Consider the following 20624-nt stretch of genomic DNA (forward strand, 5'->3'; position numbering starts at 1 on the left):
TATCGGCTGACGACGTCACCGTTGCTGTCATTACACGATGACAGAACTTTGGCGTAATCTCTGCTCGAGGAAAAAACGAAGCTCACGCTGCGAGCGAGCTACAGCTGTACAGTGTCGGTTCCTCGAGGTCTTCGCAAGCTTTATTTCACCCTTCGTCCCATTTCGTAACACGGTTACATTTCCATTATACTTTTCTGCATTGCAATTGTACCCTTTAACTTTTATTTGATATTGTAAACTTTTTAATGTTAGGAACACGATTAACTCTTGGCAGACAGATGCGGAAAAGGAGCAGAAAAAATATTTACCCTTTGGAACGAAGGTCACGGTGATTTTTCTTTTTAATTTTCCTCTAAACTTTTTCTTTGAATCGTCAGATTTTATTTAAGATTTCTTTTTAAGGTCACTTGGACTGTACGACGAATTTATTAGTATCTGCAAGGAACTCTAGGAATTCAAGCCACAGACGCGAAGACCGAATTTATTATAGCAATAAATACATTTCGGCACCGTTTACGACACGGCTGAACTGTACAAATCGATCACGTTAATTTTACGCACGACGAAATTCACAATGAAATGATATTTCTATAAATTCTTGTGAAGTAAGGAGTCAAAGGATTAAACGAAATGCTTTAAAGTCTTCGTTTCAATGAATATGAATTAAAACGAGAATTGTAAAATGGAGGGAAGTTTACTCTGAGAGAAGTCATTCAAGTATTAGAACGTGGGCGACCAGGATATATTGTACTAGCATGTTTCATTAGTTCAAATATGTTGTTCGCTTTTTTCTCATGATTCGTTCCGTTATTTCTGGAACTTGACTCAAAATCTTCACGATTCTCCTGCATACGACGTACTCGCTTCGTATTCATTTAATGACCCGAAATTAAAATTAGATTTTCGCGATACCACTTTGTCGAACGTGTCCGGTTTCAAAGCCAAGCGCATTAGGTGCATTAGAATTTCTCGTAACCCGCTCGTATTTATGACATTCAACCTGTCCACGTGTGCTTCGTTCATAATTTTGTTAAAATTGTTTTTATCTATTCCATCTACCGAAATATCAAACGTGTTTAGAATAATTCATAATAGTATTCTCTTCTACTGAAACGAAGACTTCGGTGAAAATATCACTAGATACTTTGAAAATGATAATTAAGACAATTGAGCTGTGAAAGGGTTGAACGTCTAACACCATACAATTGTTCCTCCGTTATTTTTCGTTCTCCTCGTTTCTGGAAGAAGATCAGGACAGCGTGTACCGTGGCAAAAGATGCCCGCGATCCGGAGGCTGTTCGTGTGTTGTTTTTGAACGTGGTCAGTCCACGAGTTCGTCCGGCGTCTAAGTATAGCCGTGGCCGTATTGGTCTCTCGGCGGGTGTTTTTCGGTAACCACTGACTGTGGATCCCCCTCGAGGAAGAGAATCGACGGAAGAGCAGAGACCTGGTCCAGTCTGCGACCAGCCACAGCATCCTCTTCGAACCAACGACTCGAAACACGAACAGCGGTGTTTACCTCCCTTGACCTCCGTTAAGGTGCGTCGGCCCTTCCAGCTGATTTAATCTTCTTCTTATCTACTTCCCTCATCAACGTTGATCTAGTCTCATTTCCCTTGAATATTTTTTGTAATTGTGCTTAGTTTCTATTGCAAAAGGCATTTGCCATTTTTTATTTTAATTTTTGTTTTTAATTTTCTCCATTTTTACAGTGGAGCTAGGACAGTGTGTGACGGTGGTGATAGTTGACTTGGATTTTTCGGTGAAAGGAAATTATTTTAATATAAGGAAAGGATTTTATCTTTCTATATCGTGTTGGTGACTATATTTTTGTTTTTTTGATAATGCTATACTGTGTGGTAATAGATTGACTTAGCTCTATCGATAGAAGCGAGTGGAAAATCCAGCGGTGTCCAAAAATAAGCGACTCTTCATCCTGGTATCGAATTACGGTAGCGGACAATTCACCGTTTCCATCGACATTCATAAATTTCCAATTGCTAATTTTATAGAAATTCTGCTTAAATTTACTTTGTAGTTTTGTATTAGGAATCAGATTGATACTCACCTCCGTTATCTGAGGAAAGGATTTCATAACTTGTTTTAATATTTCTCAGCGGACCATTGTTAGTCTATTGAACAACTAATTAATAGGGTAAACGTTCCAGAATTGTTGGACATTGTACAAAACGTATGTTTGAAATATTTTTATTGTTTCAGGAGCTGAGCCAGACTCTCCGTGACGACAAAAGTCTATCGGAACACTTGAAGCTTCCGATACAACGCATAAACGACTACCAGCTCCTGCTCAAGGTAACGACGGCCCAGAAAATAACGCTGAAAAATTGAATCGAGGATACTGTTCAAGGGTGTTTTGACAGAAATACAGCACGCCGAGTATATCTTTTGAAAGCATTCCAGCGGTTGTGCATAAACCATCCGTATAACTAACTGTTGTGCAAAGTGGTCGTTGAAATTTGATAGGACTCCTCGCGTTATGCTTTATGCGTTGCATCAGTGTCATAATCCACAATGCATGTACTTTTGTGTTGCATTAATTATAAGTATTAACTTTAACACGTTCCATGATAGTGTAGGTCAAGACGCTTATTTTTAATTAAGCAAAATGATCAGTTTGTAATTTGTTCCTAATGCGTTAGAGTCAAAGTAGGCCAAATGGCGATGACGTAAAATACCGTCAGAGTCACGAATACCAGCCGTCAAAATAGCGACACGTTGTTAAATACTGAAGATTTTTGATGGAACAGCAGCTGCTGAAAACTTTGCGTCACAATTCTGTTATCATCTTCTATTTTCTTCGCTTTGTGACCAATTATTATTGAATTTTTGTTAACATCTTTCTCTTTATTATATCAATGTTTACAAAATTGTTTCTATTAACGTCGAAGATAATGATCAATAGCGGCGAGACAAGGCGACCTGTAAAATCCGCACGTGACCTATATCCGCGCCTAAATTTCATTCTGTCAGACAAAAATAGCCCGGCGCTAAAATACTTCCCGGTTCGCCTTGAAAACGCATTCCGAAGAATTAATCGTTTTCTAAACTGATCTCATTTTTAACGACCTTCTGACACTGTTAACGCATACTGTTTTATAGGTAGAGGAAAAAAGAATGAAATGTTTAAACACGTTAATAGTATAAAATGTTATAGAAAATTGATTCGTTATTCGTTATCAATAGCGACTGTGCTGTTCGTTGAACACATAATCCTACTTTATTGCATTTACATAGGTGTGACTTAGGCCATGGATTACTCTGGTCAAATTCTGGGCCACTTGCCCAAAGATGAAAGTGCACGAGCCAAACGAAACCTCGTGGAATGATTTCTCAGATTATCGTCGAACTTTCAGAAATACATAGTAGAAGTCAATATGTTGATTTCCGTAGGGATCACCGATAATAAAAACTTAAAATTGATTAAAAAAAACTTTCGAATATCATTCAAATTTAACTAGTGTGTAATTTAGAAGTTTTTTTGGATCAAATTCCGAATGTCTCTCGGTTGCCGATCAAGATGAAATTTTGAGGGACAGGGGTGAAGGGGGAGGGAATCCCAAATATAAAATGGTATCTTCGGCTTCCTATTAGTTTTCGAGATATTAATTAAAAACTTTCGGTACAAGACATAGAAATTTTTTAATCCAGAATTCAATCCGAACAGCACAGTTTTGTTTCCATGAGAGAATATACAATGTAGATATAGATCAAGGGAAAGCAGAAAAGTTCGTCTTGATGTAGTTGCAATATCGCGACAGAACGTTTCGTCGTGGTGTGCGAACGAGTGGGCGCCGTACGGATTTAGCGAGCTAAAAACGGGTCGTCTTCGCGACGTGTTATCCTTTCCTCGTCTCTTCTGTCATAGAATCACGCTTAAAATCGATGAGAACTAAAGAATGAAAAATTATGCATGTATATTCATAATTCCAGATATTAGAATTCTTTTTCATCTAACCGTTTGGAAATTGAATTTCTTTATTGATTTATCGTGTATTATTAATATTTGTACGCGATTTATAGGAGCTGGTGAAGTATTCGACCCGACTAGGCGAAAATTGCGACGACCTCCAAAAGGCTTTGGAGTTGATGCTAGGTATCCCTCATAGAGCGACGGATAATAAGTTTATAAGTAATATCGAAGGTTACAAAGGGAATATCCATAAACTTGGAAGATTACTCACGCATGTTAGTATGCTTTAAATACACTTGTGGAATCATATCATTCTGTATTCTCAACATTGTACTCTAATTATAATCATTTAATTACCAGGAGTGGTACACGGTAATCGACAAAGACGGCAAGAACAAGGAAAGGTATCTGTTCCTCTTTAAGGCTCGCATACTCGTCTGCAAGGTCAGACGAATATCAGAAGACAGATCGGTTTTCGTCCTAAAGGATATCATTCGAGTAAGTCATCATTTAATCGATTTTATTTATAAAGAACAGTACATATTAATCACTTGGTTGAATTACCGTTTTTCAGCTACCTGAAGTAGAGGTGAAGGATCATCCAGAGGACATAAGGTCCTACGAGTTGCACAATCCAGCGAGTCCTGCGTATCCGATTACTCTAGTAGCTCACAAGGATCCTGTAAAAGCCTATTGGTTGAAGGAAATCCGACAGTACGCGAGCGATGTGGTAGCACTCGCCGAACACGCTGCAGACGATCTACAATTAACCGAAGTACCAGAAACGAAAGAGGAAGTCAAGGCGAATCCAGGTCCACAGAAGGTTGAAGGAAATCCAGGACCTAAAGCAGAAGGTAATCCAGGACCGAAGAAGGTTCAAGGAAACCCAGGACCAAATCCTGAAGAGAGGTCTGTTGAGAAGAGGAACCCGGGAAATCCAGGAAATCCAGATAATCCTGAAGCTAAGAAGGCTAAAGTCGAAGAAGAAGGCGCAGACATGTCGCGAAGATACTCGTCGAGCCGATACAGCTCTTCTTCAAAAGTTGTCGAAGGTAGAGAAAGGCTGTTAGATTCTTGTTCCAAGTACTTGCATTTTTATATTAAATTTGTAAATTATTATCAGAGTATTCTGCGGTATCAAGTAGCCGCAGTGCTTATGTGGAATCCAGCAGCGGGGTGAAGATGGAGTCTAGCTCCAGCTCTTACCAAGCTGGTAGCGCTAGCTCTGTAGAAAGCAGAAATGCAGCAACGATCAGCCAGGGTGGTGTTACCTCTGCTGTGGAGACCAAAACCGTAGGAAAAATCACCCAGGGTGGAATAGGGAAGCCCACCTTTGTCAAGACCCTCCAGGGCAGCAGTGTTGAACGTAAGCAATTTTAATTATAAATTAGTACCATATGTTTATATCGAATATAAAATTCACAAACAAATTCACTATGGACATCATAGAAAAATTGTTATTAATTTCACTCGTATGGTAATACAATGTTTTCAAAGCAATCTACGATTACAAGTAGAAGAAACTGTTAAAGCGGATTACGATAAGACACATTTTTACTGTTCTAGCGATACCAGAAAATAACGTGGAATTGATACAAGCCGTAGGTAAAGTGACACGAAATTACTTTCTGATCATCTGCTGTACCGCGCACTTTTCTATCAGTATTTTATCGTACTGTATCATCGAAACGTTCTTCTTATTTTACACTTTTTATTCTTAGCCGGCTGAATAAAGTGCTTCTACACGTTCCGCTAAACGATTGATCAAGCTTAATCGCTAATCCTAGATGTTGTCTCTATCACGTACACAATTACAATACATCTATGCACATCGTTTCACACTTACACACTCTTCTTTTTTGTAATTCTACTTTAAACATTCTGCTTCGTTGTTCTCTGTATATTTTTCAAGTAGTCATTCTTCATATGATTGATCTCTTTTTTTCTCTTTTTATAGATATTGTATTAGCTGTTTTGTAGGAACACATTTTTGTATCTTTTGTGTTAGCACTCTATACTTGTAGCACGCTTCTCATCGTCGATCGAATAGAAGAAAATACAAATAAACCCCATAAATATTAAATAAATGATACTTCAGTTTTGTGCAAAGATATCAATCCCATGTTACCTCAACTATTGTGGAGCCCTTTTTATTCTTTTCTACAAGGATCAAATACTCTTGTACATAAAATCTGTACCCCTCTTTATCGTCAGACAGATGATAAAAAATATCCTCTGGACCATTTTATCGTTACTTCCTCATTAACTGTTTGCCATTCTCTTATTTAGCTGGAGAAATGGCTGTTTTCGAATGTACTTTGCTGCAAACCGATTCAACTACCAGAGTGCAATGGCTGAAGGACAATAAACCCTTAGAAGATAGACTGGCAGACCGAGTATCAGCTTCTGCAACTGGGAAAACCTTCAGACTTCAAATTCAGAATGTACTCGAATCAGATTCGGGTATCTATATTGCTAGGGCTATGAACAGCGATGGACAGTCTACTTGCACGGCCCAACTGATCGTACAGAAACGTGTGTACATTTAATTTACATAATTTAATGTATATTATAATAGATAATTCAAAGTAGTAGAAGCTAAGTTTTCGGTGAAATTTGTTTAGTTACTCCTGAAGAGAAGAAAGCAAGAGCGGAAGCCAATGCACCCATCTTCCTGGTGCGATTGAAGGACACTGAACTTCTGGAGAACACTTACCTGCGCTTCATGGTTAAAGTAAAAGGAGATCCAAATCCTGACATGAAATTGTAAGCTGTTAATCAACGAAGATCGATATTTTATTTTATTTTATTTTATTTTATTTTAATAGACGGGACAAATCCCATTAGTGCACATTAATGAATTTTACAAAATTACAAAACAAGATGTTATATTATTTTGAAGAATTCAAGTACCACGTTCAAATTATTTCAATTACAGCTTCAAAGATGGTGTACTGATCGACGCGAATCATCCTCGCGTAAAGATCGTCACCGAACAAGCGGACAAAGGCTTCTACGAGCTGGTGATATCAGATGTCCAGAAACAAGACGCTGGCAAATACTCTTGCACCGCGAAAAACAAATTCGGCGAGGCATCCTGCGAAGCAACGGTAACTGTGTCCGACGACAAGATGCTCTACCTCCCTGAGGGCTTCCTGGAACCCGGCATGGAGCCACAATTCACATGGTTGCGCGATGGTAAACCATTCGACCCTGAAGAACGATTCAAAGTGCTGTTCCAGGATAACGAGGATACTTTAGCTCTCGTGTTCCAACATGTAAAACCTGAAGATGCTGGCCTGTACACTTGTGTCGCTCAAACTAGTACAGGTATTTGCAATAATTTAATAAGAATCAAATTGTAAGCCATTTTAACTAATTTATTTGAAAAAATACAGGAAACATCAGCTGCAGCGCTGAGCTGACTGTTCAAGGAGCAGTGAACCAGTTGATGAAAGATCCGGAAAAGCCAAAGTTAGAATCAGAAACGCGATATTCGGAGGCGAGCATCGGCGGATCGGCAATGTTGGAACTGCAAATCAGGGGATATCCAAAGCCAGACATCAAATGGACCAAGGACGGCCAGGAGATCGTTGCCGGTGGCAGATACAAGTACCTTTGGGAGGATGAGGAATCCATGTCTCTGGTGATCAAGAAAGTCACCGCCAAGGATGCGGGTGTCTACACCGTCAGGGCGAAGAATGAACTTGGCGAAGACACCACGCAAATCGAGCTGATCGTGAAGTCAGCACCAAAGATCATTAAGAAACAGGGAGACCTGACTGGCATCGTAGAAGAAACAACCACGATGACTGTACAAATTGAAGCGACCCCTGCACCTGAGGTGAAATGGTACAAAGACGGCCAAGAGATTAAGGAGGACAATCGTATAAGCATCACCAAAGAAGAGAACGATACTTACAAGCTGACGATAAGGAATTCTCGCTTGGACGATGCTGGATCGTACTCGATAGTAGCGCGTAACGAGGTCAATCAAACGACTGAAATATGGAGATGCAAAGTGATAAGTCCACCGAAGATGACGAAGAAGCTGGGTGAACCACAGATCCTCGAAGAGGGTGATACTCTTACGTTGTTCGTAGAAATCGAGTCTCAGGTACCACCTAATATCACATGGTACAAAGACGGACAGGTAATTAGCCAAGACAGTCGCATCAAGATGATTCAGGAAGGCGACAGGTATATCCTGAAGATTACGGGTACAGTAGGCGAGGATGCTGGCATCTACAAAGCGGAAATTACCTCTGAACATGGTGTGATTTCGGATGAGACCAAAATCCAGGTAAATACTATGCTAAGAAGCACTTTTAGTAAAATTCTCAAGGTGTCCAGGTGATAATTAACAAATATCAACGGTTAACATTCTAAAATGCCTACTTACTTACTTTTATTTCATCAGGTACGAGGCATCCCGCGATTCAAGACCAAAATGAACGACGTCACCGCGAACGAGGGTACAAAGAACATCGAGTTCATGGTAGAAGTAGACGGTTTCCCGAAACCAAACGTTCACTGGTACATCGGCGACGTAGAGATCACAGAGAAGAGGAAAGAATTCACTCGCACCGAGGAAGGGGACGTCTGCAAGCTAACCATCTCGGAAGCCAAGTCAGAGTTGAAGGGAAAATACACCTGTAAACTGAAGAACGAATACGGGGAGACTAAAATTAGCTCAACGTTAACTGTGAACACCAGACCGAAATTGTTGAAGAAACTATCCGATTTAAGAGTCAACGAAGGAGATACCTTGAAGCTGATATTAGAAGTATCCGGTACACCAGATCCCGAGGTGAAATGGTTCAAGGATGGCAAGGAAGTGTCAGCGGATGCACGAATCAAGATCACGAGGGACAGCAAACGAAGAGAAAGCTACGACTTGACAGTCACCCTGGTCAAAGGATCCGACGGTGGTGTTTACGAGGTTCGAGCTGAGAACGAGCTCGGCTACGTCACCAGCAAAAGCAAAGTCATAGTGATGAGTAAGGAATCCATTGATTTTCAATCCATCATCCATGAAATGGAATTCTATCGTTGCGCTGCTCCATCGTTTCCGTTCGCTGTTTTCATTTCTTCGTGAGAATCTCAATTCGTCGTTTTTCGTTCAGAAATAAAAGAATCGATGGAGCAGCTCTCCGAACGCGTAACGTGCCAGTACACGTTCATGATGAGATCGTCGTGTTTTCCATTTTACCAGTAAGTAAGCATCAAAGCGAAGGTACGGTTTCGTGTTTCGATTTTCTGTTCGTCGTTACCAATTGTGATTCCGTACATTTACGTACCATTTGTCGGCAGGATATCCCTGCGAGACCGTCCGACTTGTCTCTTTCTCAACGAGTACAAAGAATACACGAACGAAATTCCATGCATCGCGTCTCACACCCGACATTGACCTGTTTTTATATTCTATTTGTCTATTTTGTACGTGTCTTTTTGTCAGAAGTCTTTAACGTCGTATGTATGTTACGTTTCTAACGTGTTCACTCCCCTGTTATCTCACTTATCACGAGTCTCGATCGTCCGCCGTAACGTTGTCTGAATTGTTCCCTAAATGTGTGCATTCTCTAGCGAAAACGGAAGAAAGCGTGGAGGAAACGAAGGAAGTGAAGGAGAGCGTCGAGAAGGTAGAGGAAGAAGAGAAGGAAGCAGAGAAAGTCGAGGAGAAGGTGATCGAAGAGGAGAAGCAACAGGCCGAGGAATCGGGACCGGAAGGTAATCTAACGATCGGGAGAAATAGAAAGATCGTCTGTAACGATGTAAAAGGAGTGAGCTGTATTATAGAAATCTCTATCCGCTATGTAAACGCTTAAAAGCTGTAAATCTATGTCCAAAGGTGGACGCGATGTCGCAAGATTTTGGTAAGATATTTTTCAAAACGAAACCTGTCGCGTTTTTCACGCTCTCACGGATCTCATTTTTTCAATCTTCAACGTAGACGAAATTTGTGTGTTGGGCGCAGACTTACATAAACGTACATACACGCATACATACATGTACATGCTTGTTGAAGTTATTTTTTATTGTCAAAGTTGAGCGCAATTTTCTTTTTTTTTTGTATTTCGCCGAAATCCTTGCGATACATACGAACTTATAACATTGTAACAAAAACAGCTTAGATTGTCGATGGCAAGATAAAACATTTGTACGAGCCTTGCCATTATTTGATAATGTTAAGTGATCGCTGGTTAAATCGTAGAAGGTAGACCCTAGCCAAAAAGAACATGTCTGATAAATTTAGGTCGAGTGAAACTGGAGGCACAAAAGGTCCAAGTAACGCGGAGCCAAGGTGACACTATCACAATCTCCGTCGCCTCCACGACCATCCACGAAGCAACGCTGACAGGTAAATTTCGCACATGCTGAAACAACACATCTCATGTAACCATCCTCGTGAACGCGGATTTTCTGACTTTGAGGGATTCATCTTATTATCATTCTATTATATTTTATAGTATAAACTGTTCTTCTAGCCTTCTCCCAAAGCTAAAAGGGCCAATTATAAATTATTCCCTCGCCTCATAAATTATCCCTTGCCTCATGAAATCCTCGGTCACGAGAGCAAATAACGCCACAACGAACATAGCTTTCACGAGCCGCACTCGAATGTAAAAGCAGTTTATACGAGTGGCAACCAGCCTATCTCGGATAGCGAATCGCGAGTCGCATCGTCGAGTGGCTTCGTCTATTTAATTAGTCAGTAGTCAAAAAGCTTTTCGTGACCAGCCAGAGCGTTCGCAGGTCCCGACGAGAGGCATACGATCAGCAAGATGACCGCGACAAAGGTCGAGTGCCAGGAGATGAACACGGACAGTCCTGGTGTCGAAGAGATCGCCTCCTACACTTACAGCGTCCAAGAAGAGGAATCCGTTCAAAAACCTCAGAACGGTGTGCTGATCGAAGAATTCTCCGAAGCCAGCGAGGATAACAACAGATCCAGACTGCAGGTTCACCGTGGAGTCTCGATCGTTTCCGTTTCCGACGACGAGTCGACTTTCAAGGCAATTTCGAGGGACATCAGTACGGAGGACATGCAGTGCGCTGAATTATCCGAGGATACGAAGCTTCTGAACGGTTCCTACGAAGATTTCAATGGAGACAGCCGTTCGGTGGAAGAGAAGAGTTTGGAGAACGTTAGACTTCAAAGAGGATCGCTGATCACCGAGACGATCGTCGAGGAACGATCTATAGATGAGTCGCCGTCTGAGAAATCAATTGGTAAAAGCTTGCAACAACCGCAGAATGCTGTTTTAGAGGAGAACGGTATGGTTAAGCAGAAAATAGAGAGGAAACCCTCTGTGGATCTTCCTGATCAACCGCAGACACCAACGATCGAAGAATGTAAATCAACGAGACAGAAAGCCGAACGAGCTAATTCTATAGACGAGATTAACGAGAATAATGCCGAGGAACGTCGAAAATCCGTTCCAAATGGATTGTCCAGACAGAGTTCCAAGATAGAGCGACTGGATTCTGTGGAATCGAAGAGAGCGAAATCGTTGTCGACGGAGAGTTCGTTGAAAGGAACTCTAAGTGGAGAAGAAGAGGTCGACGAAGAGCTGGAGGCTCTTCTAGATCGCGTTAAACGTCAACGCAGTGTACTCGATGATATCCTTGAAAAGGAATCGTCCAGAGATTCAGGTACGACTGGATTGCTCCAACGGAAGTTCGAACGGATCTATTCTTGCAGGATCGATCGTCGTACTTTCTTCAATCGCTTTATGGATCATTCGTTTCAATGGCAGCATGATTTTCCTATTACTCGTATTTTCTTGTAACCGATTTGAAGTTTCGCTTAATTGTACGTGTACGTTATCTGTTGCATGTTAAACGTTTCATTCTGTCAAAAACGTTCGCATTGATTCGAATGACACGGTGGATGTTCTGCTAAGAATTTTGTTAACGCTTTTCCATGCTTACTCCAATCATTCGCTGTTTGCATTAAAATCGTGATCAGTCGAGCCTATTCAAGGGAATCTTCGTCCGTTTCAACGAGGTAAGCGATCCTCGAGAATGATGGACAATATTGTTACTTAAATTCAAGTTACACTTTGCTAATCCATCAATGATAATAAGAGTAACAAAATTGTTCAGCATTTAAGCAAATGACTATTTTATAATTAACGCAACTATGCATTAGGCGCATGGCACAGAAACAACTCATAGATGCAACACGTGACTACTCAAGATTTTAATCCTCATTCATTACTGGAGATAATCTAATTTTCACGCTTTTCGTTCAGCTCCTCCTCACATCATCAAATCGACGCTCACCGATAACTCGATCTACGAAACCCAGTCAGTCGTGTTCGAAATTCACGCGACGAGTCTCCCAAGAGCGGACGGCAAATGGTTCAAGAATGCGAAACCGATTCGAAGCGGTGACCGCGTAAGGATCACCAGTTCCGGAGAGAAATTCACGTTGGAGCTGAAGAAAGCGACCCTCGAGGACGAGGGTGTCTATTCGTGCGTGTTCACGAATAAACTCGGCGAAGCAACCGCGGAAGGATACTTGACCGTTGGTACCGTCGATGATCTTCGAAGGCCAAAGTTCATCGAACCCTTGAACGATGTGGATGTAGCCAAAGGAAACTCTGGAGAATTCAAGGCTATATTTACTGCTGATCCTATTCCAGAAATGACATGGTAAGAGATAGATAATATTAATATTAATAATATTAATATAAATTTAAATTAGTAGTAGATAATATATAACACACAAGTTCAAAAGTAATATTCTCTCTTGCTTCCTTTAACGTGAAATATCAAGGGTACGTATTTGATTTTAACTAATCTCAAAAGAGACTGAAACAAATCAAAATTATTCTTGTAATAGGTACTTCAAGGGTGAAGAAATCCCACCAGATGACAGCCGGCTGAAATTCACCATCCAGAACAAACCAGTGGCAGACAAACTGACAGAAACAACAGTCACGTTGAATATACCTAAATGTTCCACAGAAGACACTGGAGAGTACACGCTGAAGCTGAAGAACAAATATGGCGAGGCTGAAGCTAGCGTTAGTACCATTCAGTATCAATAATAAACATTATTTAACCAGAATATATAAATTCTCATCTCACAATCAGGCTTTCCTGAATCTCTTGTTGCGCCCTGAGGTCCAAGAACTCAAAGATGTCACTCAGTCTGTTGGAGATTCTCTCGAATGGGAGGCCATTGTTAAAGGAAATCCAAAACCAGATATCACATGGGCAAAGAACGGCCAAGTTCTGGAGAAAGGGGAGAGATTCGATTTTGTAGAAGATAAAAGGAACAACAGATTTAAACTCATCATCAAAAGCGTCGAGGTTGACGATAAAGGAATCTATCAGCTAACAGCTAAGAATTACTTGGGTGAATCTAGTGCTCAGGGAACTCTGACGCCACACAGTAAGTATCTCGTTGCATCAACAATTTAATATGTAATACAATTTTTAATCGTTCAATCTGACATGCAGCTGAAACACCAACGTTCACCAAGACTCTGGCTAATGTCAACTGCAAGGACCGCGACGATCTGGAGCTGAAGATTCGGGTAACTGGTATTCCAAGGCCGACGATCACCTGGTTAAAGGATGGCGAGACGATCAAGGAAGACAGTCGTCACAAGATAACGACCCACGTGGATGGAATAGTTGACAGTACATTCTCCATCACCACCTTCTCTCACAGCGACGTCGGAGAAATCAGGTGTCAAGCAACGAACGTAGCTGGAAGCGCGCAATCCAAGTGCAATCTGAAGATGAAATTAATTACACCAACGTTCGATCAAGGATTACCTAAGTCAGCTGAAGTGGACGAAGGAGACTCATTCGAGCTTAAGGCGAAGATTGATGGCAGTCCGATGCCTGAGGTTGCTTGGTTCAAGGACGGAGAGAAGATCGTTCCAGATGATCATATTAAGATTGAAACGCTTCCTAATGGTCTCACTAAACTTACAATCGATCGCGTGAATCCTACCGATTGTGGTGCTTACAAGCTTATAATAAGTAATTCTACTGGCGAACACACTTCTTTGTGCGCTGTTGCTGTTAAACGTGAGTATAACAAGGAACACTGGAATAATATGTATATGGATTTGAAAAAAGAAGTCTAACGAATGAAAATTTCAGCTGCAAGGAGGAGACCGTCTTTCACAAAACCACTTGAGGATACCAAAGCCATCGTTGGACAGCCATTGAAACTGGAAGCCCAGGTGGTCGCTTTTCCGAATCCTCAAGTACAGTGGTTCAAGGATGGAATTCCGTTGCGCCAGGCAAAGGAAATATATTTCATGAACGAACCGAACGGTATGATCGGTCTCAGAATCGACAATGTTCGTCCGGAACACGCGGGCACGTACTCGTTGACCCTCTCGAACTCGCTCGGTGAAACCACTGGTTCAGCGAAGGTCGAGATCGAGGAGAAAGAAAAACGACCAGAATTTGTGGCAACTCTTCAACCACTGTCTGTGGTTGAAGGTTTCCCAGCAAAGATGGAAGTGAAGGTTCTGGGAAAACCTCCACCGCAGCTTCAGTGGTTCAAGAATGGAGAAGAGGTTCGTTTAGAGATAACGAGCCATTTGAAATCCTCGTATAGGCAACTTGAAAACTTCTTTATATTTTCAGATCATACCCGATGGTCAACGTATCAAAGTCGTCAACCTGCCGGACGGAAGTCAAGCATTGATAATCGACAAAGTGACGCCGGAAGACGCGGGCGAGTATCAGGTGATAGCAGGAAACACGGAGGGTACATCTTCTTGCAAAGGTGTTGTCAGTGTCGTCGGCAAGCTTCAATCGGATGTGCCCGAGGAGAAACCTGCCTTTGTCAATCCAATGCGAGACGTGTACGTCGAAGAAGGTCAACCGTTGAATTTATCTGCCTCCTTCATTGGCAATCCGTTACCAGAGGTGAACTGGACCAAAGATGGAGCACCTCTACAGCCTTCTGATCGCTTGACTGTAACCTGCGATGGAAAGAAGACCGAACTAGAGATTAATCCTTGCGAACCTAACGACACTGGCGTCTACGAGTGTCGCATATCGAATCCACTAGGCGATGATTCCACAAAATCCACGGCTAATGTTAGAAAGATCTTCCAGTCGCCTAACTTTACACAAAAGTTCAAGGATCTTCAACAATTGCCCACGTTCGATGCCAAGTTCCTAGCCCGTGTAACTGGTGTTCCCCAACCAGAAATCTCTTGGTACTTTAATGACAAACCAATCTCGCAGGATAATGACAAGTACAAAATTAAACGAGACGGTGATGCTTGTTGCTTGTACGTGAAAGACTGCACTTACGATGATTCTGGTACCTATAAATGCAAAGCGGTGAACAAGAGTGGTGAAGCAGAATGCGTGGCTGATTTGGCTGTAGTTGATAAGATGTAAGCACACTTCCATCCTGTACCTAAATGTTATTGAATTTTAAAGAGTTGTTTCAATACGCTCATCCATCGTTTTCAGAGAAAAGATGCAAAGGGCCGAACCACCATCGTTCTTGAAGAGGATCGGTGACTGCGAGGTGTACAGAGGAATGCCAGCCAAGTTCACAGCGTGCATCACAGGCAATCCAGAGCCCGACTTCGAATGGTACCGTAACGGTGATAGAATATGGCAAACCGATAGAATCAGGACGGAACAGGAAGGTAGTTTGTTGCGTTTGACGATAGCTAACGTCGACGAGCTGGACGCGGGCAAATACACGTTGAGAATAGTAAATCCTCACGGTGAGGATTCTTGCAGCGCAGAATTAATCTACGAATGTAAGTATACCCTATGTCTCGATGGTTTTAATTTAGATCTCCCTGATACAATTTTCATTTATAACTTTAATAGCTCTTGAGCCTCGGGCGAAGAAGTCACTGGGAGACCAATACGCGGACTTCGACAAATACCGGAAATCTGGCGTTCCGTTACCCTTAGCCGACCGTCCGATCATCAGCAGGATGATGGATCGTCACTTAACGCTCTCTTGGAAGCCGTCCATTCCCATCGGTCCTCGTATACCTGTCACATACCAAGTAGAGATGTGCGAGTTACCCGATGGCGATTGGTTCACAGCTCGTACAGGAATCCGTAGCTGTGTCTGTGACATCCGCAACCTTGAACCGTTCAGGGATTACAAGTTCCGTATCCGCGTGGAGAACAAATACGGAATCAGCGAACCATCGCCGTTCGCGCAAACATACCGCGCGAAATTGGAGCCTGATCCACCTAAATTCTTCCCTTACCTGCCTCCTGGCATCGATTTCCGTCCAGAAACCAGCCCCTACTTCCCGAAGGACTTCGACATCGAGAGGCCACCTCACGACAACTATGCTCAGGCGCCAAGGTTCCTTCGTCAAGAATACGACACCCAGTACGGCGTGAAGAATCATAATTGCAATCTATTCTGGTTCGTTTATGGTTACCCGAAGCCGAGGATGAGCTACTATTTCAATGATCAGCTGATAGAGTCTGGTGGCAGATACGATCAGAGCTACACCAGGAATGGCCAAGCCACGTTGTTCATCAACAGGATGCTGGAACGTGACGAGGGAATGTACGAAGCTGTGGCTACCAACGAACATGGCGAAGCTAGGCAAAGAGTTCGTCTACAGATTGCAGAATATCCAACGTTTATTCAGAGACCTGAAGAGACTATCGTGATGATCAGGAGGACTGGACAGTTGATTGCTCGCGTCACTGGTGTACCTTATCCGGAGATCAAATGGTACAAGGATTGGAAGCCTCTTACTTCCACTTCCAGAATAAGGGTTTGTTTTTTTATTATTTATATAGAAAGAAATTTAATTTAAACAGACTGTATAGTGTAATTCGTACTTTCTATTAGATCGAGTTCATAGAACCCGACACTTCAATCATGGTCATCAGCGATACTATCTTGAAAGACGAAGGTCTCTACTCGGTCAGCGCGAGAAACGTAGCCGGATCGATATCCTGTTCCGTTATGATTCACGTGGAAGAGAACGAACACGAGTACAGCTACAGAACGTACAAGAGGAAGGCCGATATCCAACCTCGTCATGATAAACCCTACGAAGACTACTACGATCTGGGCGACGAACTTGGCCGTGGTACTCAAGGCGTAACTTACCACGCTGTAGAGAGAAGTACTGGAAGAAATTACGCGGCCAAGGTGATGCACGGAAGAGGAGAAATCCGACCGTACATGTACAACGAGTTGGATGTGATGAACAATTTGAATCACAAGAAATTGCTGCGACTACATGACGCTTATGAAACTGATCAATCTGTTACACTCGTCTTGGAACTGTATCCTTTGAGAATAACGAAATCTTTATCGTTTTATTTATATTGAGAAGATCATAAGCAATCTTAGAATCTATCAAATTTCTTAACTATGTAATAGAGCTGCTGGTGGCGAACTAGTGGACACTTTGACGAAGCAGGCATTCTACACTGAAGCAGAGATCGCTGGATACATTCGTCAATTGCTGTGGGGATTGGAATACATGCATTCTAATCACTATGCTCATCTTGGTTTAACGGTTGATCTTTATTGCAATAAAATGATATACAGTAGCACCGTTCTAATTATCAAACATTTACTATTTATTTTTAAAATTGTTTCTTCCAGCTTGGAGATCTATTGATCTCGCACACAGGAGGCGACGATTTGAAGATCTGCGACTTTGGCCTAGCCAGAAGAATCTCACAAACGAGATTGATGACACTGGGGTACGGAATGCCTGAATACGTGGCACCAGAAGTGACCAACAACGAGGGAGTATCATTCAGCGCAGACATGTGGTCTGTTGGTATCGTCACTTACATCCTGCTGTCTGGAATCTCGCCTTTCAGAGGCAACAACGACAAGGAAACGTTGCTGAAGATCAGAGAAGGAAAGTGGGACTTCGATGATCGTTGGACGAACATTTCTGACGACGCGAAAGATTTCATTCGTTCGTTGTTGATGTATAACGCTGAAAGACGAATGGATGTAACAGCTGCTCTGGCTCATCCTTGGTTAGCCTACGCCGACAAATCTCCAGCAGATTTGTACAAGATTCCGTCAGAAAATTTGAAGAACTACTATAAACTGTATCGGTAGAGTATCGTAAACAACCCTTTGTACTATTGAAATGTAGGAAGTGTTACAACGTTAACATGATTTTTTAGTGACTGGTACAACAACGCATCCTGTCGCACCTGGTTCCGCAGACGCAAATTAAACACAGCTTTCGAGCATCCATCGAGAATGGTTTATCCACCTGGCCATAAATATACTCCTGAACCCAGCGACGATAGAACGTACAGTCCTTTGAAGAAACCCTTGCCTAAACCCTGGGAGAGCAACATACCTACAAGGGAACCGATTGATACTGAGATTGGAATTATTAAGAGTGAAAGCCAGTGAGTTAATTCGCTCTGTAGATCTCTGTTTAATTTAAGCAGACATTGATTATACGCGTGATTTTTCAGCTATCAAAATGGACCGGACACCTATCTCCTTCAACTTCGTGACACGGATTTCCCTGTACGTTTAAGAGAGTACATGAAGGTTGCGTGCAATCGTAGCCCTGGATTCTCACGTTCCATCGCCGATGAGAACTTTGACTGGAGGGTAATTTGTTCGTCTTTATTCAGATATTAAACTCTTCAATTTTATTTAATTATCACAATTCTTTGTATTCATCTTACAGACACCTATTATACACGAGCGTCGTCGTTTCACGGACGTGATGGATGAAGAGATCGATGACGAAAGGCGAGCAAGAATTAACAGATACGGATCACCGGACGTTTACACCCTGAGACGTTTGAAACACGAATTAGGTACACGACTCGATAGTTACGTAGAGGCGGAGGCGATGTTGGAATCCAAGAAAGAAGGACACTTGCCATTCTTCCGGGAGAAGCCCCAAATTAAACCCATCGAGGAAGGAAAACCAGCTCAGCTAGTGTGTCTGGCAGTAGGAAATCCTAAACCACTTATTCAATGGTACAAAAATGATATAATGATTCAAGAAAGCAATAGGGTAAAAGTTACCGAAGACGAAGACGGCAGATCGATACTCAGCTTCGATACAACTAAGGAGCACGATGTAGGCAGTTACAAAGTTGTCGCGAGAAATTCCTTAGGACAGACTGTAGTTAGAACCAGAATGGTAGAAGCGGCTGTTCCTTCTGGCCCTGATTCCCCCGAGGCTTCCGACGTCTCCGACACTGAAATACTTCTACGATGGAAACAACCCAAGCACGATGGTAACTCTCCGGTTTTGTGCTACCACCTTCAGTACAAAGAAGGCGATTCGATCGAGTGGATAGACGTTGCCTCCAACATCGACCACGAATTCTACTTGATGAGAGACATGAAACCCGACACAAGTTACAACTTCCGTCTAGCTGCGCGAAATCGTATCGGCTGGAGCGAAAAGGGTATCCCATCGAAGCTGATCAAAACCAGACCAACGGGATGTCCAAAGGTACAGATCACGCGAGCGATGAGGCATCTCCAAGAGCTGACGGATTCTGGACAGGAAATAATACCCGACGAAGACAAGCCACACGTGGATTACTCCGTCGAGGAACACCCTATCGAGTGGTCGACCGACACGAATCTCTCTAGTAAATACAGCTTCATCTCTGAGATATCGAGAGGTCAGTTTTCTGTCGTAGTGAAGGGTGTCGACAAAACCGCGGATCGCGTGGTGGTCGCTAAAATCTTGGAGCTACAGCCGGACACAGAGAAACAAGTGAACAGAGAATTCGAGGCTCTTCGTTCGTTGAGACACGAAAGGATAGCGATGCTAGAAGCTGCGTACAAGGCACCAGGTTCTCCAGTCGCTGTATTTATACTTGAGAAACTTCAGGGTGCTGATATTCTTACGTATTTCTCCAGCAGACACGAGTACACGGAAAATTGTGTAGCCAACGCCATTCTGCAGATCTTAGATGGTTTACAGTATCTTCATTGGAGAGGATACTCTCACCTTGATATACAGCCTGATAACGTTGTTATGTCTACCGTTAGATCGGTTCAAGTCAAGTTGGTTGATATGGGTTCCGCTCGATTCGTCAGTAAATTAGGCACATCGGTACCAAAAGCTGGCCACCCCGAGTACAGAGCACCCGAGGTATATAACGAGGAACTGGCTCATCCTCAGACAGATGTTTGGATGGTCGGTGTCTTGATGTACGTCCTCCTGTCTGGTGTATCACCCTTCCGTGGCAAAGATCCTGACGAGACCAGGCAAAATATACTGTTTGTGAGATACAGATTCGAACATTTATACAAGGAGTTGAGTCAAGAGGCTACCAGGTTCCTTATGCTACTCTTCAAACGGGCACCAAAGTTCGTAACAGATATATAATAACGTTGATGTTTTGTTTCATTCAACAGGATTTAATATGTAGGATTTTATTGTTTCAGTAAAAGACCATTGGTGGAGGAGTGCCATGAACACAGGTGGCTGCAGCCATCAGACTTTATGACTAAGAAACGAGAACGGGCCGTGTTTTTAGGCAACAGACTGAAAGAATATAACGAAGAATACCACGAAGAAAAATTGAAGTTAGCGTCACAGAATCATAGTTTGGCTAGTGAAAGCCTACTAGGGTCTACGCAAAAACTTATTAGATCAACTAGCATACAAGAAGAACTGCTCACCACGTTCTAACGGATAAGATACGGTTAAGCGATTTTCCAATTTTCATTATCTTACGT

At 42.3% G+C, this 20624-nt stretch overlaps 1 protein-coding gene across 6 annotated transcripts in view; it reads left to right on the plus strand.

Moving 5' to 3' along the window:
- The window catches only part of Obsc (Obscurin), a 33409-nt gene extending 12808 nt beyond the window's left edge, over window positions 1-20601 (plus strand). For 3 of the 6 annotated variants that reach the window (XM_034321509.2, XM_034321510.2, XM_034321512.2), the window contains 29 exons: window positions 2221-2313; window positions 4042-4206; window positions 4292-4429; window positions 4506-4983; window positions 5055-5297; window positions 5498-5536; window positions 6221-6466; window positions 6556-6697; window positions 6870-7261; window positions 7330-8234; window positions 8352-8931; window positions 9518-9661; window positions 10188-10292; window positions 10688-11587; window positions 12190-12592; window positions 12783-12966; window positions 13037-13337; window positions 13406-13984; window positions 14060-14484; window positions 14555-15318; window positions 15398-15696; window positions 15770-16689; window positions 16767-17209; window positions 17307-17445; window positions 17535-18004; window positions 18077-18310; window positions 18380-18521; window positions 18601-20252; window positions 20331-20601. In XM_034321509.2, coding sequence (XP_034177400.2) covers window positions 2221-2313; window positions 4042-4206; window positions 4292-4429; window positions 4506-4983; window positions 5055-5297; window positions 5498-5536; window positions 6221-6466; window positions 6556-6697; window positions 6870-7261; window positions 7330-8234; window positions 8352-8931; window positions 9518-9661; window positions 10188-10292; window positions 10688-11587; window positions 12190-12592; window positions 12783-12966; window positions 13037-13337; window positions 13406-13984; window positions 14060-14484; window positions 14555-15318; window positions 15398-15696; window positions 15770-16689; window positions 16767-17209; window positions 17307-17445; window positions 17535-18004; window positions 18077-18310; window positions 18380-18521; window positions 18601-20252; window positions 20331-20577 — 11772 coding nt within the window. In that variant the 3' untranslated portion in view covers window positions 20578-20601. The remainder of the gene's footprint in view (window positions 1-2220; window positions 2314-4041; window positions 4207-4291; window positions 4430-4505; window positions 4984-5054; window positions 5298-5497; window positions 5537-6220; window positions 6467-6555; window positions 6698-6869; window positions 7262-7329; window positions 8235-8351; window positions 8932-9517; window positions 9662-10187; window positions 10293-10687; window positions 11588-12189; window positions 12593-12782; window positions 12967-13036; window positions 13338-13405; window positions 13985-14059; window positions 14485-14554; window positions 15319-15397; window positions 15697-15769; window positions 16690-16766; window positions 17210-17306; window positions 17446-17534; window positions 18005-18076; window positions 18311-18379; window positions 18522-18600; window positions 20253-20330) is intronic. The other 3 variants (XM_034321511.2, XM_034321513.2, XM_034321514.2) reach the window with 3 other exon arrangements.
- The last annotated feature ends 23 nt before the right edge of the window (window positions 20602-20624 follow it).

The sequence above is a fragment of the Osmia lignaria genome, chromosome 12 (assembly GCF_051020975.1).
Source record: "Osmia lignaria lignaria isolate PbOS001 chromosome 12, iyOsmLign1, whole genome shotgun sequence".
NCBI lineage: Eukaryota > Metazoa > Arthropoda > Insecta > Hymenoptera > Megachilidae > Osmia > Osmia lignaria.